At 44.2% G+C, this 24433-nt stretch overlaps 2 protein-coding genes across 2 annotated transcripts; one reads left to right on the forward strand and one right to left on the reverse strand.

The window, feature by feature from the left end:
- Window positions 1–1610: 1610 nt before the first annotated feature.
- Window positions 1611–3201, forward strand: OR10H4 (olfactory receptor family 10 subfamily H member 4). Its single transcript, XM_017893676.1, is given in 3 exon segments — window positions 1611–2545; window positions 2578–2624; window positions 2626–3201. Coding segments are annotated over 3 exon segments (948 nt in total). The 5' UTR covers window positions 1611–2220.
- Window positions 3202–13612: 10411 nt separating this feature from the next.
- LOC108543262 (phylloquinone omega-hydroxylase CYP4F2-like) lies at window positions 13613–23882 on the reverse strand. Its single transcript, XM_017893677.1, is given in 10 exon segments — window positions 13613–14004; window positions 14203–14269; window positions 15961–16114; window positions 16116–16226; window positions 16874–16995; window positions 21100–21230; window positions 21328–21381; window positions 22795–22908; window positions 23005–23108; window positions 23752–23882. Coding segments are annotated over 10 exon segments (1119 nt in total). The 3' UTR covers window positions 13613–13873.
- Between the last annotated feature and the right edge of the window lie 551 nt (window positions 23883–24433).

The raw sequence follows: 24433 nt of genomic DNA on the forward strand, positions 1-24433 counted from the left end.
TTATTTACCATTTTAATTTTGGGTTTTGTTATTGGCACCTTCTCCTTATTTCCCTATATGTTCTCAATCTTTTCTAATGCTTGATTTTGGTTTTATTAAGCATGAACTTTTCTTGAGGAACTTTCTTGATAAATCTATTTGGTGCTGTATATTTCCCTCAAAGTACTATTTTAGGTTAAAATGTTGACACTCAATATTTGAATTTTATTTAATTCTAAAGATTTCTTAATTTTCATAATTTACTGTTGAACTTGAAGATTATTCAATTATATAGTTAGCTTCCAAACATGTGAGATTTGAAAAGCTATTTCTTCTCTATTAATTTTACTGTTAATGCATTATAATCTACATAACATTTATACTTTGGAATTAAATACTTTTTTATATGTTAATGAAATGTCAGTTTTATAAAAGTATGTGCTTGAAAAAATATTTATTCTCTGTTTGGTGAAGGGTCTAATATATAATAGCTAATGTCTGAATATTATTAATTGTATTATAATTAATAATTAATAAATTACATTTCTGAACTCTGTTAAACTTTCTAACTATAGTATCTATCTATTGGTCATTGATTTAGTTATTTATGTCTATCTCACTGAAGTTGTATTATTTATTACTTAATATTCCAGGATATATAGTAATGTAGACTTATTATATTAATGCTGGTGGCTACAATGTTCTTTTAAATGCTATAAATATTATTCTCTGTCCTTTAGTGTGTGTGGTTTAAACATTTTAGCATGCATCAAGAAACTAAACAATTTTCTTCTTAGCCGAAATAACCAGATTGCACTCTTAAAAAACAATTAGTTGGGCATGGTGGCTCGTGCCTATAATCCCAGCACTTTGGGAGAATGAGATAAGAAGATCACTTGAGGCCAGGAGTTTGAGACTAGTTTGGGCAAGAATGTGAGATCCTGTTTCTATGGGAAAAAAAAATTTAATTAGACAGGTGAGGTGACACACACCTGTAGTCCCAGCTATTTAGGAGGCTGAGGCAGAGGATTGCTTGAGCCCAGGAGTTCCAGGATGCAGTGAATCATGATCCTACTCTAACCTGGTGGACAGAGCAAGACCTGTCTCTAAATAATTAGTAATTAGATCAATAATAATGCTTTGATATTACTCATACCTAATCATTCATTTATACTATAATCAAAATGTTCTCTATTGCCTTAAAAATACTTACAGCTGGTTATGTAAATCAATATTCAACTAGTCCCCTATGTTGCATCCAGTTTGTTATGTCCTCAAATCTCTCCTTTGAATGAGGCTTTATCCATGAGGGCAGACAAATTGTTCTATGGAATTATCCACCTTACGAATTTTTCTGAAAGCTTCCTCACAGTGTCATTTAGCTTATTCCTCCATCTTCTGTACAATGATTATTCTTTTTGACTAGTGGGCATCTTTTCAATCTAGTACCTGCAGGCTTTTAATATTATCCCATTACTTAGTGAAGGTTTCATTTCACACTGGTACAAGATGTCCAAGGCTTTCTTCCATGTCCAGACCACAGATCTGCCGTGTCTCAAGGAACTCTGGTTCCCTGGAGTGGTATATGGTATTAGAGACATTGTGATCACTGTTTCCTTAAATTCCACCTTTTATTATTATTAAGATTGCAACCTCAGCTTTCATTTGGTGCATATTTGTCTGACATGTATGTATCTAGCCTTTTCTTTTCAAATTTTCTGTTCATTTTTTTAGAATAGTAAATGTACCATTTGAAATAGGATGGCATAAACAAGTACCAATAAAACAGTATTAAAATAAATGTAAATAGGTTAAATAAACAATTAAAAGACAAATATTCCCCGGGAAAAAGAATTTAAACCTCAAGATCAAAATACATGTCTTCTAGAACTGGCACACATTATCAAGAGAATCTGACCTTGATCATCTATGCCTGTCTCTAATGGCTCCAAGTATCGAACCTTTTCTCGATGTTAGTCAGTGTTAATGGAAACCCAATTAGTATCCAAAATCTGACTTGATCATCTAATATATTGATCTCATTTGATCTTTGTCATATTGCCGAATGTTAAAAACTATTATTATTTATTCCATTTTACAGATGAGGAATGTGAGACGCAGAGAATTCCGCCAGTTGTTGAATAGCATAGAGCTGTTGAGTTGTCACTTGGTCTGTGCTAGAGTCTATGTTTTAACCACTGTCACTTAATTTTGTTTCTGATCTCACCAGATACAGTATCCATGCCTGGTCAGAACTACAGCACCATGTCTGAATTTATCCTCTTTGGCTTCTCAGCCTTCCCCCAGCAGCTCCTGCCTGTCTTGTTCCTGCTGTACCTCCTGATGTTCCTGTTCACATTGCTGGGCAACCTTCTCATCATGGCCACAATCTGGTTTGAATGCAGACTCCACACACCCATGTACCTCTTCTTGTGTGCCCTCTCCATCTCTGAAATTCTGTTCACTGTTGCCATCACCCCTCGCATGCTAGCTGATCTGCTCTCCACCCATCGTTCCATCACCTTTGTGTCTTGTGGGCCAGTCAGAAGGGGGGGGGGGCGGGGGGGGGGGGGGGGGGGGGGGTTCTCCCTTCATGGTGATTCACTCAGCCCTTCCTTCTTCATGGTCATGGCTATGATCGTTACGGGTGCCATCTGCCACCGCACTGCGTACAACGTGCTCATGAGCCCCCTGACCGTGCCGTGTCTTTGCCTGGAGCCTTGGGCCTTGGTGGCTCAGTCATGGGGGATGATGTGACAATAAGTGTTTCACCTCACTTTCTGTGGTCTAATGATCCACCATTCTTGCCTGTCATTGCTTTCCCTCTTGAAGTTGACCTGTGGGAACAAGACATCATCTGTCATCATGGGTGTGATGCTGGTGTGTGTCACAGCCCTGATAGGCTGTTTATTCCTCATCATCCTCTCCTATGTCTTCATTGTGGCTGCCATCTTGAGGATTCCCTCTCCTGAGGGCCGGCACAAGACTTTCTCCACGTGTGTATCCCACCTCACTGTGGTGGTCACGCACTATAGTTTTGCCTCCCTTATCTACCTCAAGCCCAAGGGTCTCCATTCTATGTACAGTGATGCCTTGATGGCCACCACCTATACTGTCTTCACCCCCTTCCTTAGCCCAATCATTTTCAGCCTAAGGAACAAGGAGCTGAAGAATGCCATAAATAAAAACTTTTACAGAAAATTCTGTACTCTAAGCTCCTGAGCACCAGTTTGGTGGTGATAAAATATAACCGAAGGGCTGAGGATAATAATGTGTATTTCCATAGAGCTGTTCTAAGGGTTCAGGTGTGTGAAAATATGTGTTTGATACATACTAGCTATTGTTTTCCCTTCCCTTTTTGCGTAGGCTCATGTGATCATAATCTCTTGTTTATGAGCCATTGTGATTATCTTTATCCCATTATCTGTGCCTAGTAATGTATTTTCTGTCCATGGACAGGTAGGCATCATCACGTGGATGTGTCTGGGCACTTGTGAACATAGTTCTTCTTGAATGGACAGGCAAAAAAGATTTTATTTTCCCCTAGTGTAAGAAAAAGCAAGAATAACATGATAGTCGTAATGCCAGCCAGCTTTTTCCACGTATTGGCACTCTGTCCAGTGTTTTATAAATATTATCCTTTTAATTAGAAGAAATGTACAAAGGAAAATAAACTATTTGCTCAGATAAACTGGTTTCTTATTTAAAGTTCCTCACTGTCTTTGGGAGAGATATACCCTAAGTTTGTGTATGGATAATAGTATGTTGAGTTGAGTGAAGGATGTCAGAATGCAAAAGTGTAGAGAGGGCAAGGAGAGAGAGAGAGAGAGAGAGAGATACAGAGACAGAGACAGAAGAAAGAAAGAGAGATACAGAGACAGAAGAAAGAGCGAAAGACAGAGAGAGAGAGGGAGAGAGAGAAAGCAGGTGTCAAGTAAAAAGGGAGTCCTTTAGATATTTTTATCTGTACAGGAAATGTAATAACTAAGAATATAGGGCAAAATAGAAAAAAGGAGGCTGGTAATAGGGCTTTAATATGTCCGAATAATAGGGCTGTAATATATCCTAATAAGATAGCCACGTGTATCTTCCAAGCATTTTTGACACAGTTGCTCCGCAATCTCAATGGGTCATTCTAGGATATGTACTCCCTTGCCTCCAATGGATGCATCAGTTTTCTGGTTTTCTGGTTCTGGCCATTGGTTCCACCAGCTGAGGAATGAATATTATTTTTACAGTGTGACTGCTCTTCTAATGCTACTCATAGTGTCCTCACCTGTGCTTCCTGCTGGTGCTGGAATGTGAAGGTCAACACTGAAAGAGATTTCATTCTAGAAAAGCAGAGATGATGGCCTTAAAAAGTCAAAAGCTGACATGGTTGGGAGAATTTTTATCCTATGTTTATGCTATAAAATTCCTAACAAAAGCAAACTATCCTTTGCCTTATCCTACATGCTCTGGACAACACTTGCATGTGTGCTTATCATCAGTGAAGCACCATGGCAACCAGTGAGAGACCCTCTGGGAATATGGTCACAGATGATGAAGTGACACAGTTGATGATGGAAATGGCATTAAATGAGTCCTATGAAACTGCTACAGAAGCAGAACTTTCTATACAAATAAATCAAAATTTTTTTCCAAGAGCCAAGGTGTTGTGGGTGTTAACCAATTTGTTACCTTTTTCTTCTGCTTTCTTTTGACTAATGTTGCTATGGTATATCTTTCTCCATCCATTTACTTTTCACTTTATATATGCCTTTATATTTACAGTGGTTTCCTTGTTCAAAAAAAAAACGCTTATATCTGAGTCTTATTTTTTTTACCCACTCTGACAATCTCTGTATTTTAATTGATGTATTTTAATTAATAATTAACTAAATCATTTCTTACTATTTCTTACTATAGTCACTCTGTTATGCTAGCAACTACTAGGTCTTATTCATTCATTCCTACTATTTTTTAGTACCCATTAACCATTCCCACTCCCCACCAGAAGCCCCAACTACCCTTAACAGCCTCTGGTAACGATTCTTCTACTTTCTATCTTTGTGAGTTCAATTGTTTTAATTCTTAGCTTCCACAAATAAGCGAAAACATGCAAAGTTTGTCTTTCTGTATCTGGCTTATTTATTTAATATATTGTCCTCAAGTTCCATCCATGTGGTTACAAATGACAGAATCTCATTCTTTTTATCACTGAATAGTACTTCATCATGTATACGTACCACATCTTCTTTATCCATTCAATTGTTGATGGACACTTTGATTGCTTCCAAATCTTGGCTGTTGTGAATAGTGCAGGAATAAACATAGGATGGCAGGTATCTCTTTGATATACTGGTGTCTTTTCTTTGGGGTAGATACCTAGCAGTGGGATTACCGGATGGTATGGTAGCTGTATTTTTCGTTTTTTGAGGAACCTCCAAACTGTTCTCCATAGTGATGGTACTAACTTACATCCCCAACAACAGTGTACAAGGGTTTCCTTTTCTCCTCATCCTCACCGGTATGTGTTATTTCCTGTCTTTTGGGTAGAAGCCATTTTTACTGGGGTGAGATGATTTCTTATTGTAGTTTTGATTTTCATTTATCTGCTAAATCAATGATGTTCAGGATATTTTAATATGTTTGTTTGCTTTTTCTATGTCATCTTCTGAGTAATGTCTGTTTGTATCTCTTGCCACTTCAAAAATGTATTTTGTGTGTGTGTATAGTACGTGTATATATTTATGGGGCACTTGAGATATTTGATACAGGAATGCAATAAATAATAATCATACCATGCAAAATGGGGTACCCACCCCCTCAAGTTTGTATCCTTTGTGTTAAAATCAATCCTGTTATACTCTTTTAGTTATTTTAAAATGTACAATTAAATTATTATTGAATATAGTCACCCTATTGTGCTATCAAATACCAAATGTTATTCATTCTAACTACTTTTTGTACTCATTAACCATCCCTCCCGCTTCCCCCAGTCACCCATCACTACCCTTCCCAGCCTCTGGCAACCTCATGAGTTCAACTGTTTTGATTTTTAGATCCCATAAATATTTGAGAACATGTGATGTTTGCCTTTCTGTGCCTGGCTTGCCAAAACCAATGGGATGCAGTGAGAGCAGCAATAAGAGGAACGTTTATAGCTCTCACTGTATCCCACAGGTTTTGGTATACTGGGGTTCCATTATCATCTGCTTAATAAAATTTTTCAATTTCCTTCTCAATTTGTTTGTGGACCAACTGGTCATTCTGGAGCATTTTGTTTAATTCCCATGTGTTTGTAGAGTTTCCAAATTTTCTCTTATTATTGCTTAGGCCACTGTGATCAGAGAAGATATTTGATTTTATTTCAGATTTTTGAATGTTTTCAGACATGTTTTGTGATCAAACATCTGGTGTTTCCTTGAGAATGATCTATGTGCTGAGGAAAAGAATGTATATTCTGCAGCCATTGGAGGAAATGTTCTGTAAATATCAGTTAGGTCCAAAAGACAACAATCTTCTTGTCTCTTTTGTGTCTTGGCATCTATATTGTATGATATAAATACAGCCACTTCTGTGCTTTTTAAACTTCTATTGACATGAAGTGTCTTTTCTATCCCGTCATTTTGGACTGTGTATGTTTTACAGGTGAAATGTGCTTCTTGAAGGTAACAAATCATTGGATCTTTTTTTTGTAATCCACGGAGCCACTCTATGTCTTTTGATTGAAGAGTTTAGTTTATTTACATTCCATGCTATGATTGATAAGTAAGGACTATCTTGGAAAGGCTTTATTTCTCCTTCATCTTTGAAGAACATTTTCACTAAATTTACTATTCTAGGGTAAACGATTTTTCCTTCAGCACTTTAAATATGTCGTGTCACTCTCTTCTGGCCTGTAAAGTTTCCACTGAAAAGTCCACTGGCCAGATGTGTTGGAGCTCTATCTCTATTTTATGTTGTTTCTTTTCCCTTGCAGCTTTCAGGATCCTTTCTTTATCCTCAACCTTTTAGAGTTCGCTTATTAAATGCCTTGTGGTAGTCCACTTGGCGTTAAATGTGCTGGGTGTTCTGTAACCTTGTTGTACTTGGATATTGATAGCTTTCTTTAGGTCTGGGAAGTTCTGTGTTATTACCCCTGTGAGTAAACATTCTACCCCTCTCTCTCTACCTTCTCTCTCTCTTTCCCTCTACCTTCTCTTTAAGATCAATAACTCTTAGATTTGGCCTTCTGAGGCTAAGGCTATTTTCCAGATCCTGTAGGCATGCTTCATTTTTTAGTTGTTTTTCTTTGGTCCCCGCTGACTGTGCATTTTCAAACATCCTTTCTTCAAGCTCACTAATTCTTTCTTGTCCTTGATCAATTCTTCTATTAAAAGAGTCATGTATTCTTCAGCGTGTCCATTGCATTTTTCAATGCCAGGCTTTCTGCTTGATTCTTTTCAATTATTTCTGTCTCTTTGTTAAATTTGCCTAATAGAAATGTGAATTCTTTTTCTGTGTTATCTTGAATTTCTTTGAGTTTTCTGAAAACAGCTATTTTGAATTCTCTGCTGAAAGGTCACATATCTCTGTATCTCCAGGATTGGTGCCTGGTGACTTATTTCGTTCCTTTGGTGAGGTCATGTGTTCCTGGATGGCCTTGATGCTTCTGGATATTCATCTGTGTCTGGTCATTGAAGAGTTAGGTGTTTGTTGTAATCTTCTCAGTCTGGGTTTGTTTGTACCCATATTTCTTAGGAAGGCTTCCAGGTATTCGGAGACTTAGGTGTTGTAAAATATGCTGTATCTGCATTAGGGGGCACCCCAAGCTCAATAACACTGTGGTTCTTGCAGACTCATAAAGGTACCACCTTGATGGTCTCGGATAACATTTGAAAGAATTCTCTGGATTCCCAGACAGAGACACATTTTTTCCCCTTACTTTCTCAGAAACAAACATAGCTGCTCTCTCTCTGTTCTAAGCCTCCAGGAGTTGGGGATGCACTGACACAAGCACCTCTGTGACCTGCACTGACACGAGCATCTCTGTGGCCACCAGCACTGGAACTGTGCTGGGTTAAACCTAAAAGCAGCAGAGCACTGGATCCCACACAAAACCTCCTATGACCACTATCTGGCTACTGCCTAAGTTCACTCAAGGCCCTGGGGCTCTGCAGTCAGCAGAGGTGGTGAAGCCAGTTGGGCTTGTGTCCTTCCATTCAGGGAAGCGAGTTGTCCCATGCCCTGTGTGAGTCCAGAGTTGCCAGCGACTGGTACTAGTACTGGGTGCCAGGGACTGGCATCAAAAACTTTAGAAATCTACCTGGTGTTGTATTTATTGTGGCTGAGATGGCACTCAGCCCACGAGATGCAGTTCTTCCTACTAGGGCCATCGACATTTGCCAACATGAGTCACGGAACCCGTTATAAGTCTTTTCAGTATATTAACCACCTTGTTTTTCATTCTACAAATGAGAAATTAAGTCCAGGAAATATATCTAAGTGACCACCCACAGTCGCACAGCTGGTAGAGCCGGACTGTACACCCAGACCACCCAACCAGCCTCACATTGTGCCACCCTCACCACCGGGCTGTGCTCCTTCATGTCTGTAAATGGGCATTTCAGCAGCACCCGCCTCACAAGGTCATGATAATAACTAAAACAGACAATACATGCAAAATGCACAAGGCAGACTAAGGGCTCAGCAAGTGCAACTCACTGTTCCTGCTGTTGCTGCGGTTGCTGTGTAAGCTGGATATGGGTTCTGACCTGGATCCCACAGGGGGCAGAGACATGGCCTTGCACTGTCTGGGAGAAGGGCCCTAAAGCTCCAGCTTGCCCACACCACCTGCTCTCTTAGGCTGTGGATAATGGCTAGGAGAGCAACCTCCTGGACACAGGGAGCCTTGGTCTGAATCTAGAAGAGTTTTCCATGGAGAACAACAGGAAACCTTGAACTCCTGCCAGGTGTTAAGATGGACTCACAGGTGGATTTTTGAGGAGGACATCAGCTGTTCTAGAGCTGGGAACTGGACAACCCATGGAGCCCAGCCTCCCATCCAATGAAGAGGTGAGCACTGCACAGCCCAGCTACTGTATCCCTGACAGTCTCTGCTTAAATGCCTCCCTAGCATGGAGAGCTCAGTGCACACACATACACATACACACACACACACACACACACGTGCACACACACACGTGCACACACACACATCCTATTCTTTTACAGAATATTAGAAGGTAGATACTCTATGGCAATGGGTCTTATGTAACCAGTCATAAAATCGATGAGGAGGGGGATTGTTTAAAATGTGTCTTCCTTTACGTGCACACATATCAAGGGAGGCAAGAGATGATGCTAAGAGAGTGAGGTGCAGAACACCCAGTATGTCTGCAACATTTTCACAGAAATGAGGTGAAGAGTTCATACATGCCTACGCTTCTACTTGTCATATTTGCATAAATAAACTCTAGCATGAATAACTTTTCAGCTTAACATGTACTTGTTTATGTATGTATAACTATTTATATGTTTATATATTTCACTTGCAACATTTATTCTATCTGTGTGTACAATCGGTAATCCTCCCCGGTCTCCACTCTGTAGGACCCTGCAAGGTGCCTGGTCATTGGACTTTGTGCTGCAGGAGTGTATGGCATGCACCTGAGCCAGAGTTGCCTGCATCCTAGGAGGCCAAGAAATCCCAGGGCAGTCAATGTCTCTGGTGCTGAAGGAGATGGGTCCTCTTCCTTCCCCTGCACCCTCCTCTCACCCTGGCAGCATCCTCCAGACACCTGGACCTGCTGTCAGGATCCAAAAGCAGTGCTTTGGAGGCCTTAAGGAGGTAACCATTGACTCCCACACTTCTACTCACTTTGGCTGCTCAGCAAAAGTAAGAAAGCCCCTACTGCAAAAATTTCATTGTCCCCTCTGGTGCCCGGCATCTGCCAGGGCCAGCCCTACTTCTCGTATCTTCCATGTTTGAAATTTTGACATTTGAACTCACACCCGAGGTTGACCAGAAGCCCCAGATAGCTCTGAGCTTTGCACCTGTGACCCACTGGCATGGCATTGCTTTCATGGGAGTAACCAGGATTTGGCAGCCTAATGGTGCTGATGCACTGATTTAGGGTTCACTCCATATGAACTCACGCTGAATTCAGGGCTGTGGCGTACAGACAGATCAACAGCAACCTTGGGTGAGAGTTTGTATGAATCTGTGTGTCTGACTTTGTATATTTGTTTTCTGGTGTCGTCTGTAGTCTGCAGTAACTAATAAGGGTAAGGATGGTTTTTATTGAAGAAGACACACCCTTTCTATAATAGAAAATGTCCACCCCCTGATCTGGTGCAGTGGTACACACCTGTAATCCCAGCATTTTGGGAAGCTAAGTCTGGCAAGTTACTTGAGCTCAGTAGTTAGAGACTAGCCTGGCCAACATGATGAAACCCCGTCTCTACAAAAAAAAAAAAAAAAAAAATACAAAAAAAAGCCCAGGTATGGTGGTACATGCATGTAGTCCCAACCACTCAGGAAGCTGAGGTGAGTGGATTGCTTGAGCTCAGTAGTTAGAAACTAGCTTGGGCAACATGGTGAAACCCCATCTCTACTAAAAATACAAAAATTTAGCTGGGTGTGGTGGTGGGTGCCTGTAATCCTAGCTAATTGGGAGGCTGAGTCAGGAAAATCGCTTGAACCCGGGAAGCAGGGTTGCAGTGAGCCAAGATTGTGCCACTACACTCCAACTCAGGTGACAGAGCAAGACTCAGTCTTAAAAAAAAAAGAAAGAAAGAAAAAGAAATACACACACACACACACACACACACACACACACACACACAGCCCAGGCATGGTGGTGCATGCCTGTAGTCCCAGCTACTCAGGAGGCTGAGGTGGGTGGGTTGCTTGATCCCGGAAGGTTGAGGCTGCAGTGAGCTGAGATCACACCACTGCACTCCAGCCTGGGAAACAGAGTGAGACTGTCTCAAAAAAAGAAGAGAAAAAGTCTACCCCCATGTAAACTGCCAAATGTTTCCCTTCTTGCTCAGCAAGGCCTGCAGTATCCCTGCCGTCATCATCAATACATGTCATAAGGAGATGACACAGATATTGAGAAGGCACTTTGCCTCCCCAAAGTTTTCTCCACAAAGTTTGCTGGGGACAGTAGCTTGCCCAAGAATGTGCCTGGAGATACCTATTGCATTCTCTCTCTCTCTCTCTCTCTCTCTCTCTCTCTCTCTCTCTCTTTCTCTCTCTCTCTCAACAGGTCTCACTCTGTCGCCCATGCTGGAGTGCAGTGGCATGATCATGGCTCATTACAGACTCAATCTCCCAGGCTCAAGCAATCCTCCCACCTAAGCCTCCCGAGTATTTGGGACTACAGGCACACGTCGCCATGCCTTTCTAATTTTTGTACTTTTGGTAGAAACGGGGTTTCGCCATGTTGCCCAGGCTGGTCTCGAACTCCTGAGCTCAAGTGATCCACCAACCTCAGCCTCCGAAAGTGCTGGGATTACAGGCATGAGCCGCCACACCCAGCCTCTGGTGCATTTTCCCTTCCAGGTTTCTTGTTACATGGATTTGTAAAGATATTTGTCAGAGATAAAGGTGTGGTTATGACAATGTAGGCGTTGTTCTTACAACTCCTCTCTCAGAGAATGCAGTCAAAGTCATTCCTGACAAATTCATGTATAACCTCAAAATTTAAAGACAGAATACGATGCAGCAAGGAAAAGTGTGCTAATATTTGCAGAGAACCTTTCAGTGATCAAATGCATTGCTGGGAAAATTTCATAGATTTTATCATTTTGTGTCTTTTGCCTAGCTACAATCATAACTTTTCTTTTTTCTTTGGTTTTCAGCAGTTTTGACTACTATGTTTCTAGGGCTGTGTGTGTGTGTATGTGTATATTTGTGTTCATGTTTGTCTATATGCACTTTTTAGAAGTTATCCTTTTGGAGGCCAGGCATGGTGGCTCACGCCTGTAATCCCAACACTTTGGGAGGCTGAGGTCAGGAGTTCGAGATCTGCCTGGCCAACATGGCGAAACCCTGTCTCTAGTAAAAATATAAAAATTAGCCAAGCCTGGTGGCATGTGTCTGTAATCCCAGCCACTCGGGAGGTTGAGGCAGGAGAATCGCTTGAACCCGGAAGGCGGAGGTTGCAGTGAGCCAAGATCGCGCCATTGCCCTTCATCCTGGGAGACAGAGTGAGACTCCATCTCGAAAAAAAAAGGAAAAATAAAGAAAAGAATTTATCCTTTTGGAAGTCTCTGAGCTTCTTGAATCGGTGATTGATTATCTCTCATACTTCCTAGAGAATTCTCGGAATGTCTGAATCCCATACCCACCCCTCATGTGACGTGTCCTCAGATAAGTGAACTAACCTCTGAAACTCAGTTTCCTCATCTGTAAAGTGAAAATAATAATAATAATGAGGACACGATGATTGGCAGCTCATAAGCACTGGATCGTGTCAGCTATCAATATTGTTAAAGGGCATAGTCCTTCCTTAGACCGAGCAAAATCAGCACTTAACTAGGCTCTGCACCTCTGGGACCCACACTCTTCAGTGTCTTCTTTGAAGGGGGCTGAAATCAGCCAGGATGTTCAGTGACTCCAGGAGGGGCAGTCCAGGCCAACACTGATTCTCAGTGGGTCCAACCACAGAAAAATAGCTCCCCCAAAATTTCCAAAGTCCCCTTTGGTGCCTGGAACCTGGTAGAGCAACTCCTGATCCCCACTTCTTCCCTTTCTGGCAATCATTTATTTTATTTTATTTTTGAGATAGAGTTTTGCTGTGTCACCCAGGTTAAAGGGCAGTGGTGCAATCACAGCTCACTGCAACCTCCTAGGCTCAAGGAAGCCTCCCCACTCAATCTCCTGAGTAGCTGAGACTACAGATAGGCCCATGTCACCACACCCAGCTACTTTCTGTATTTTTTGCAGAAATGGGGTTTTACCATGATGCCCACACTGGTCTTGAACTCCTTGGCTCAAGTGATCCACCCACCTCGGCCTCCCAAAGTGCTGGGATTACAGGCATGAGCCACCACGCCTGGCTGCATCTCTATTTCTATTTATTTCAATAGTTTGGGGGGTACAGGTGGTACATGGATAAGTTCTTTAGCCATGATTTCTGAGGTTTTAGTGCACTCATTACCCAAGCAGTGTAGGCTGTACCCTATATGTAATCTTTTCTCCCTAACCCCCTCCCACCCTTGTCTTTGAGGCCCCTAAGTCCATTATATCATTCTTAAGCCTGTGAGTAGCATACATTGAACCCAATATGGAGTTTTTTGTCCTTCATCCCCCTCCCACCTTCCCTCTTCTGAGTCTCCAGTGCCCATTAAACCCTTCTGTATGCCTTTACATACCCATAGCTTAGCTCCCACTTATAAGTGAGAACATATGACGTGGTTTTCCATTCCTGAGTTGCTTCACTTAGAATAATGGCCTCCAGCTCCAGCCAAGTTGCTGCAAAGCCGTATTTCATTCTGTTTGATAGCTGAGTAGTACTCCATGGTGTACATATACCACATTTTCTATATCCACTCATTGGTTGATGGCCACTTAGGTTGCTTTCATATTTTTGCAAATACAAATTGTGCTGCTAAAAACATGTGTGTACATGTGTCTTTTTCATATAATGACTTCTTTTGAGGGTTTGGATACCAGTAGTGGGATTTCTGGATCAAGTGGTAGTTCTACTTTTAGTTCTTTAAGAAAGAGTAGCCCAGGTCTTTCTGTCCTAACAGCCTGCAGTCTTTCCCCTGCTAGCCAGGCTGGCCCTGCCTGTGGTTCTCTGCTTCTGTTCCCCGTAAGCAAAAGTGGCAGAACTGACAAAACAACTTCCCCACTTCCCATTTGGGGAGCAGAGCCAATGAGAGGGCCTCAGGAACCAGCCAGAAGAACCTGCACTCATCATTCAATCTCTTTAGGCTCGTGGTCCTTCAGAAGCTCTTGCACCTCCTGCTGGCAGTGCTCCTGGTATTCTGGGTGCCTTGCAAGGTTGTATAGGACCCAGGAGAGGCCACTGATCTTGATGTCATGGCCTGAGGGGCAGCAAGACAGGCTTGAGTCTCTGGGCTGCTTCAGCACCAGAGGGTGGAAAGCGCCCACGCATCCAGGTCCTCAGGAGGATGGTGGGGTTGTGGGAGGATGGGCTGAATGGAGTGATGCAGGGTTCATCTCCCACATCCCTGGAATGGAGAGGCCCTTGTCCCTACTGTAGTCCCACATGGGACCCTCACCCTCAAACGTGAAGGTGTCAACTTCTGCTCTTATTTCCTCATCAGACAGCTCCTTCCCATCTTCATCCTGGTGAGAAGGCAAGACACACACACACACACAGATCACACTAGCTCTGAAGGATCATCAGTCTAAAGTCAGACAATCTCTGAAGACCCCTCTTTCCAGAAACCCAAGCCCACCCTGCACACCTAGATATCTCTTGGTCACCATCACCAGAGCCCCCAACCCACAGGCTTCCTCCCTGGCCTCCTGGTCTCCTCTTTTGTCCCCAGTAGGAGGACTCAATGACCTATGAAAGTTTTCATATTTCTGCATGATGAGAACTTTCTGAGAAAAAGTTCCTGGCAACCTGGGCTACAAGATAATTGGCAATTTGCTTTGCAAGTTAGAGATTAAATATTACTCCAAAAATATATTTCCTCACATTCTAGAGTGCTAAATCCATAGATTTTTATCTTATGTCCCGTGGAGATATTTGGGTTGTAAGTCTACAGACTATGGCATCTCACTAAAGAGGATTTGTTTATGCTCCAGAACAAAATACTCTCTCCTCCCTGCATCCCCCACCTGTCTGTCTCTCTCTTTCTCTTTCTTTCTCTCTCACTAGAGGGCAGAAATAGAAGATATGCCAAGACTTGTAATGTAGGGCACCTCTCCTAGGGTGCAAACTCTGCTGCACATAAAGGTAAAAACATTGAATTCCCCTGGGAGGAATTTGATTTGGGAATGGAGAGCCAGTGCCACAATCCTACTCTGGCTGCTAGCATTGCTGTGAACAATAAATGGGCTGCTCTGATCCAGGTGTTTAATGCGTCTGTCACAACAGACATACACATAGAAAAACATACGCATAGACTCAGACACATAGACAAAAACATAGGCATGGATATAAATACAAAGACCTAGGCATAGAGAAATATGTAGACATAGAAATAGACAAAGATAGACTAGAGCATAGACATAGACATAAAAAAGACATAGGCATAGAGAAAGACATAGACAGACATTTGATAAATACATGGGATATAAACAAAGACATCAACATAGACATAGGACAGACATTAGACATAGGACAAAGACACAGATACAGAAACAGGACACAGGCCACCAAACACACATAGGAGTAGGGGACAAAGACAAGAAAAAGGCAAAAAGACAGAGGGATAGACACAGATATACACATATGATTACGGCCCACGAAACAAAGCTATAAAGCATAGAGACATAAACAAAGCATACACACAGAAAAGACACAAGATATAGCACATATACAGACCCAGGACAAAGACATACGACATAGAAAAGACACAAAGACATGGACATAAAGAAAGACACAGGCGAAGATATAGACATGAGAAACACACATGTCTATATCTGGGCAAAGACAGACATAGGCAAAGACAAAGACATAGTCATACAGACACATAGTCATACACACAGACTCAGACATAGGCAGTGACACAGACAAGACACCAACATAGATATAGATGTAGATGTATAGATAAAAATGTGACACACTAGCTTATTAACTTGTAAATAGAGTAAAGTATCAGACTTGTCAGTTTCACACCTAGAGGTCCCCTGCTATTTGTGTCCCACACAGTCATCTCTAAAACCTATCTCTGACCTGTCCCTCCCCTCCTCAAGCAATTTCCATTGCTCCCCAGTGTACTCTGGATCACATCCAAGTTCTTTGATCTGACATTTGACATGAAGCTTCCTTCTACTTTTTGAATTCAGATCCCAGAGAACGCCACCTTACTCAGCAGGAGCACATCAATGAAATCCAAAGTCTTGGATTTGGCCTTTACTTGGTGGAAATCAACACCCTGGCTAGTAACGATGCAGCACTGCTCCTGGATGATGGCTTCTGTGAAGTCATGCACCAGGCGCAGGCCCTGCCAAAATGCTGCCCATCGGGGTGAGATAATACAGAAAGTCCATGTGCAGGAGGATATTCCAGTTTCTTTTTGCCACAAGGGAACTGAGCTCCAAGATGGCGGCAATATAGTCACTAGGCTTCCTGCAGGATAAGGGCAGAAAGGGAGGCAAACAACTTAACACACCTGAAGCCACAGGAGCACCTCTCACCAGCATCCAGGAGCTACCTCCTATCAGGAAACACAGTATCCAGAAACAGATGTCCCCACAGTTAGAGTGAGGATCAGCCATGAGATGGATTGTCCAAACTCTCTTATCTCCCTGATTTCCATCTCTATGAGCTTCTCCATGCCCCTGCGCACCCAGACCATAGCTTGAACATCATCCTCTTATTCTGTCTCCCCTACCCCCAGTATAGAATTCTGTCCCTTCTCCTTCCTGAAACTATCCACAAAGCTCAGACTTCCTGCTCTTCCAGCTGGTCCAAAGTCCATGTCCCACCCTAGTATCTTTGCATCCAATGTCAACTCCATGCAACATCTACATTACAGTTAGTCCTCCACAGAGTTCAGCTCTGACCATGCCCATCAGCTCAAACCCCTTCAAGGGATTCCTAGAAACCTCATGATAACATTTATACCAGTCGTTTAGACTGTGACATAACTCCTCCGGGCACTTCTGGTTGCCCTGATGAGGCAGGCACTTCCGGTTGCCCCGGTCAGTCCTCTCTCCCCAACCTACTTCTTTGGAGTCATGGCTCAAGTTCTCACACCCTGGGCAAAGACTCACTCCTGACAATGGCTGTCAAAGCTGAAGACACATTTCTGTGGACTATCCAAGGTCTTGAGGCTGATGTGCTCAAACATGTCCAGATGCGCACTGCCCTCCGAGGCCAGAAGCTGCCACTTGGCCTAGCCAGAGAAGGGGATACAGCTGGGGCTGGTCCCTAGCTCCTTTGAGTCCTTCCCCAAGTCCAACCATCAAGACGGACTTCTCCAAAGCCAACCTCTTTGTCTTCTCCCCTGGAACCCCTCCCCACGGAGGACAAGCTTGTGTTGGGAACAACAACTGTTACTATTAAGAGACAAAGACCCAAGACTGGGGTTCAGGAGAACTTGGATTCACGTTCCACCCTTGCATGCCCTTGGTCAACACATTAACCTCTCTTCCCCTGTAAAATCTTCAGGAACAGTTGAGATGATGTACCTTGGTGCCACATAAACAGGCTTAGAAATCCTGCTCCACTATTCCAACCTCGATTATTAGCTAGGTGAACTTGGGCAAGCTCCCTAATCTCTCAGACCTACAGTTTCATCATCTACACTGGGGCAGAAATAATCTCTCATTCACAGAGTTGTTAAAAGTAAATGAGTCAATATATACTTGCATCGTGGAGTGGGAACATGGCATTGTTTCTGGTCAATAGGGTGCGTACTCAACCAATGTTGGATTTCCTCACCTGCATTGTTATAAATTGATTATGACAATTTATTACACTATCCCTATGTTGGGAGAGGTAGTCCTCCATGTGCCCTAAGTATCCTTTCTGGGTACGCCAAGAAGGTAAGACACTGATATTCTTAACTGGAGCCATTTCTGAAAGTTGCATTTGCAGGGAACAGCCTTGAGGGATGAGGTAATGACTCCCTTTTGACACTTACCAGGCTTGCTATAAAAGCAGATTTCCTAAGCCTAATGCTCCATCCCTGTAACGCAATATACTATGTCAGCAAGCATCAGTAGAAGCCCACCTGTGTTGCCCCATGGAATTTGGGTGGCTTGGGGAAGAAAGCAAACCAACAAGAAACACATGCTCCTTGCTGTGCTATGAGTAATAAATCATGCTTTGTCTCTTACCCACAAATCTCATGTCTTCTGGCAGAATTCATGAAACCATAACAAGCTAACTTATCAATCTGCAAGTTTTTTTTAAATCCTAGAGATGTCACAAAGCCCTTGCCCAAATTCTTCACTTGCCCCCCATATCCATATCCTTTGAAATGTGATTTTATTCAGTGACTTCCATTAAGAGCCAGAGCATTTTTTACTCCCCACCACTTTTTGATTCTCTATTGGACTTTTGGTTTTCTTTGACAAAATACAATGTGAAATTGATGAGGTAACAACTAATGAATCTAACCTGCCTCGTCTCACTCCCTGGAACGCTATCTGCCATGTGAACCATAGGGTGCCTTCTGGAGGGATGGAATCGCTGGAGGAAAGCCAAGGAGTCCCAGCTGAGGACATCTGTATCAGTTTGAAGCCATCTAAAACCCAAACATTTGAGAGAGCTGAGCCAAGACCAGCAAGGCTGCCTACCTGACCCACAACTGCTCATGTACCATGAATATCCCTTGCACATCCAGAAGAACTCACTGATATGGTTTGGCTGTGTCCCCACCCAAATCTCATCTTGAATTGTAGTTCCCATAATCTCTGTTTGTCGTGGGAGACACCTGGTGGGAGGAAATTTAATCCTGGTGGTGGTTACTTTCATGGTGTTCTCATGATAGTGAGTGAGTTCTCACAAGATCTCATGGTTTTATAAGGGGATTTTCCCCCTTTTGCTCAGCACTTCCTCTTGCTGCTGCCATGTGAAGAAGGATGTGCTTGCTTCCCCTTCCACCATGATTTTAAGTTTCCTGAGGCCTTTCCAGCCCTGTAGAACTGTGAGTCAATTGAATCTCTTTCTTTGATAAATGACCCAGTCTTGGGTATGTCTTTATTAACAGCATGAGAATGGACTAATACAGTAAATTGGTAGAGTGAGGTGCTGCTGTAAAGATACCCAAAAATGTGGAAGTGACTTTGAAAATGGGTAACAGGCAGAGGTTGGAACAGTTTGGAGGGCTCAGAAGAAGACAGGAAGATTTGGAAAAGTTTGGAACTTCCTAGAGACTTGTTGAATGGCTTTGACCAAAATGCTGATAGTGATATGGACAATGAAGTCCAGGCTGAGGTGGTCTCAGATGGAGGTGAGGAAGTTGTTGAGAACTGAAATAAAGGTGATTCTTGCTATGCTTTAGCAAAGAGGTTGACAGCACTTTGCTTCTGCCCTAGAGATCTGTGAAACTTTGAACTTGAGAGAGATGATTTAGGGTATCTGGCAGAAGAAATTTCTAAGCAGCAAAGCATTCAAGAGGAAGTAGAGCATAAAAGTTTGAAAACTTTTCAGCCTGATGATGTAATAGAAAAGAAAATCCCATTTTCTGGGGAGAAATTCAAGCCTGCTGCAGAAATTCACAGAAGTAACAAGGAGCCAAATGTTAATCACCAAGACAATGGGGAAAATGACTCCAGGGCATGTCAGAGACTTTTGTGGCAGCCCCTCCCATCACAGACCCAGAGGCCTAGGAGGAAAAAATGGTTTCTTGGGCTGGGCCCAGGGCCCCTTTGCTGGGTGCAACCTAAGGGCATGGTGTCCTGCATCCCAGCTGCTCCAGCCATGGCAAGTGGCCAACGTACAGCTTGGGCCATGGCTTCAGACAGTGCAAGCCCTAAGCCTCGGCAGCTTCCATGTGGCATTGAGCCTGTAGGTGCACTGAAGTCAAGAACTGAGGTTTAGGAACCTTGGCCTAGATTTCAGAGGATGTACGGAAATGCCTGATGTCCAGGCAGAAGTTTGCTGCAAGGGTAAGGCCCTCATGGAGAACTTCTGCTAGGGCAATATGGAAGGGAAATGTGGGGTGCAAGCCCCCACACATAGTCCCTATGGGGGCACTACCTAGTGGAGTTGTGAGAAGAGGGCCACTCAAGATCCCAGAATGGTAGATCCACTGACAGCCTGCACTGTGCACCTGGAAAAGCCACTAACACTCAATGCCAGCAAGTGAAAGCAGCTAGAAGGGGGCCTGTACCCTGCAAAGCCACAGGAGTGGAGCTGCCCAAGGCCATGGGAGCCCACCTCTTATATCAGCATGGCCTGAATGTGAGACATGGAGTCAAAGGAGTCCATTTTGGAACTTTAAAGTTTAATGACTGCCCTACTGCATTTTGGATTTGCATGGGGCCAGTAGCCCTTTTGTTTTGGACAAGTTCTCCCATTTGGAATGGTGTATTTACCCAATGCCTGTACCACCATTGTATCTAGGAAGTAACTAACTTGTTTTTGATTTTACAGGCTCACAGGCGGAAGGGAATTGCCTCATCTCAGATGAGACTTTACACTGTGGACTTCTGAGTTAATGCTGACATGAATTAAGACTTTGAGGGACTGTTTGGAAGGCATGATTGGTTTTGAAGTGTGAGAACAAGAGATTTAGGAGGGGGCAGGGATAGAAGATGTGGTTTGGCTGTGTCCCCACCCAAATCTCATATTAAATTGTAGCTCCCATAATTCCCAAGTGTCATGGAAGGGACCAAGTGGGAGATAATTGAATCATGGGGGTGAGTCTTTCCCATGCGGTTCTCATGATAGTGAATAAGCCTCTCAAGATCTGACTTTTTATAAAGGGAGAGTTCCCCTGCATACACTCTCTTGCCTGCCACCATGTAAGACATGACTTTGCTTCTCATTCACCTTTCACCATGTTAGTGAGGCCTCCCCATCCATGTGGAATTGTGAGACAATTAAACCTCTTTCCTTCCTAAAGTGCCCAGTCTCAGGTATGTCTTTATTAGCAGCATGAGAACAGACTAATATACCAACCACCTGTCTCATAGACTTGTTAGCAATCATAAAACCTTATTGTTTTAAACCAATGAGTTTTCAAGTGGCTTCTTACTCAGCGACAGCTACTATACAATCTTCGTCATGACCCTCTTGAGTTTACAAGAGGAAACATAGAAACAGACACTTCCTGGGCACCTACTATGCACCAGGGACATGACTCCATTACATCACCTTGACCATCTTTTAAGTAGGGATTATTAGCCCCATTCTACAGATGAGGAAACCAAGGCTCAGAGAGGAAAAGCAATGACCAATGCCACCCAGCAGAGCCAAAATTCCAGACCAGATCTGTCTGTGGTGCCTCCACCCCAAGGCTGCAGCTGGAACTCTGGGTTCAAAGAACTCAGTGCATGATGTTCACACTGTCAGTGAAAATCTTCATATAGGGCTTCAGGATGTTGAAAAGGAAGACAGGCGTCAGCATCCGATGGTGGCGGCTCCACTTGTCACCGGCATTCACCAGGAGCCCACCCCCTAGTAGAAGCAGCCAAGGGCCATGGGCAAGGGTATCTCCCTCTTCTTGCCCACCCCCTAAGAATTTTCCCACCCTTGTTCACCTACAGGTACTCACCCAGCCAGGGCTTCAGGAACTTGTAAAATGCCTCGACTTTTGGAGCAATGGTGGCTGACATGAATAAGGACCATCAGAAACCAAGGAGAAAGGTGAGGGAGGGACTCTGGGTGTGGAGTGAGGCTCCAAGCCAGGGACCACACTTCCCCCCTCAAAGCACAGCATAGCAGGAAGAGGGCCAAGGCCAGAAAAAAAAAGGTAGATAGGGAGGGGGAAGGGAGACCAGACCAAACAGCAGTACAGTAGAGCAATAATGCAGTATAATATGGCACAGCACACCCCAGCACACTTCTACATGGCTGGTACATAGTCTAACATGTTCCGCAACACCTGAGCATAGCTCAACGCTCCACAAAATGCCTTTCAGGGACCTAGGACACTCTCTCTGCCTCAGCACTCTCTGCCTTCTCCAGACATACACCTGGAACATGTGACATGGCCCCGATATGTGTCAACATGTGCTGACATGGCCACAAAATACATAACAAGCCCTAGCATGATATACTATGCTCTAACAAGGATCTTAGACACTTTGAAATGACCTTAGCATGCCCTGTAGGCAGGCCCCAGGTAGGATTAGGATTTAAATATGGTCCCTTTAATATCCCAAAAAATGGCCCATGTCTGGTCCCAAACTTTCTGTAGTCATGATTCAAATATACCCTGATGCCTGTCTCAGATAGCACTCAAACAATGTCTCAGAATGTTTACAAAGGGACCCTGGGTCCCAGACATGAGGCACATCCCAAACATGGTCCAGACATCACCAGCAGAAGAAAGAGATCATCTCAAACGGAATCTCAGACAGAACCAGACAGACCCCACATACCCCAAATACTCTTGGCCACAGCTGAGCCCTAAACATAACCATCTCCATATGATCCCAGGGGTAAACATATAGCAGGTGCAAACAGGTATGGCATATGCCAGGTGTAACCAGGCCCCAGGTATAAATATACACATGACAAGATGTGGCCACACAGCAGATGTGGCCATACAGCAGCTGCTGTCACACAGACATGCCCCAGTCACAAGCAGACAGAACTAGAGGTAAAACATGTGGAAGTCTAGGGGAAAAGGAGGCAGTGACATCTCCACCACAGATGAAGGGGTGGCCTGCCCCTCCACACCTGTGGGCGTTTCTCGTTAGGTGAAACGAGAGACTTGAGAAAAGAAATGAGACACAGAGACAAAGTGTAGAGAAAGAAAAAGTGGGCCCAGGGGTCCGGCGCACAGCATACAGAGGACCCACGCCAGCACCGGTCTCTGAGTTCCCTCAGTATTTATTGATCTCCAGTTCCTCCCATAGAGAAAAGTCTACACATCAGGACCTTCCCTTCTCAGCAGCCCCCAAGGAAGCAGAAGTAACTCTAACTGTCCATCAGAACAGCAGCTCCCACCCAGAAGCACCTTCTGCATGCCAGGCTCTCTCATGGGAATGTTCTCCCATTGCACCTGTGGACATACCCATCAGTGCTTCCATTTCCAAATGAACAGACTGAAGCCATGCCCCCAAAGGGGAGAGCAGGTCTAAGTCAGAGGGCAAAATCTGGAAGAGTGAGGAGGAGTCAAGGAAGGCTTCTGAAAGGGGAAATGAGTGGCTAACTTTTATCCAGGTTGGGCAACAGGACCCACTGGAACATCTTAGTGGGGAGGAACAAAACAAGAGGAGGGTACCTCCAGAAAAGGAGGTGGAAAGCTGCCCACACATCTCTTCTGTGCCTTCATAACAGGAAACGGACCAGGCAAAGAGTGGTCCCTGGACAATGGGCTCAGGAGACCTCAAATCCAGCAATAAAGAATGTGGGAGCACCAGAGGCTCACTTCTCCATGCAGCCAACCCCTGCCCAGGAAGCCCTCAGAGTTGCATTAATGTAGAGGAGACAGACAGGAAAAGAATTCAAAGGAGGCTATGGATGGGAGGACAAGGAGGTGAGAAAGGCATGGGTTAGTATAGCAGAGAAATGAGTGAGTGAGCAGAGGAATGAGTGAGTGAGGGGAGGAACGAATGATTGGGTACAGAGATGAGTCAGTGGAGAAATGCGTGAGTGAGGAGAGGAATGAGTGAGTGGGTAGAGGAATGAGTGAGTGAGCAGAGGAATGAGTGAGTGAGGAGAGGAATGAGTGAGTGAGGAGAGGAATGAATAAATGGGTAGAGATGAATGAGTGAGAGGAGGGAATTGAGTGAGTGAGAGAGAGAGAGAATGAGTGAAGTGAGCAGAGGAATGAGTGAGTGAGGAGGGCAATGAGTGACTGGGTAGAGGAATGACTGAGTGAGTAGAGGAATGAGTGAGCCACCTCCCTCTCTTCGCTGCCGTCCCACACCCCTGCCACCCTCAATACTCAGTTCCTTAAGCCCCATTCCCACCCCTCTGGATGTCCATCCACCTTGAGACCCCACACCCATCCTGCTGCCACACTCACCAGTCCCTGGTGACCCAAAGCCAGCTCTGTTCTGGGGGCTGTGGGAAACACCAGAGCCGGTGGCAGTTGTCATAGAAGGTGTAGGTCCAGGCCAGGACATGGGCCAGGAGCCAGGAGCCCCCAACTAGCATCAGGAGCAGCCACGAGGATGCTGCCAACGCCCAGCCAGGACAGGCTCAGCAGCGACATCCTGCAGAGCAGACGGGATGGAGGGTGAGTTCCTGAGTCCCAGAGAAAAGCCTGGAGAGCTCTGGGGAGAGTGGAGAGGGGCAGGTCAGGAACTGCTGAAGGCAGGGCAGGGAGGGCTCAGGAATGGGCAAACAAGGGCTGAGGTCTAAAGTCCAGAAAAGCCCAACCAAAACAAGCAGACAAGTGGCTCTAGTGACCTGGTAACCACACAAAAAGGAAAAAGAGAGAGGGCTGATTAAAGTCCATAAAGGCCTAGCCTACATCACTGGGAGGCTGCCAGGGGTGCAGTCACCAGTAAACCACCAGTCTCCCAGGTCTGCAGCCTACAGCCACCCTAGCCTTGGGTAGTGCCTTTCCCCATTCCAGGCCAGGACCCTCCAGCCCTGCCACCCCCAGCCTGGCACCTTCTGTCAGGAGCAGATTATACCACACAACCTCCTCTCCTCTTCCGCTGGGAGATCTTTGCCTCTGGCCCCTGATCTAGGGAAGGTCA

Source organism: Rhinopithecus bieti, unplaced genomic scaffold (assembly GCF_001698545.2).
Source record: "Rhinopithecus bieti isolate Rb0 unplaced genomic scaffold, ASM169854v2 scaffold_23826, whole genome shotgun sequence".
NCBI lineage: Eukaryota > Metazoa > Chordata > Mammalia > Primates > Cercopithecidae > Rhinopithecus > Rhinopithecus bieti.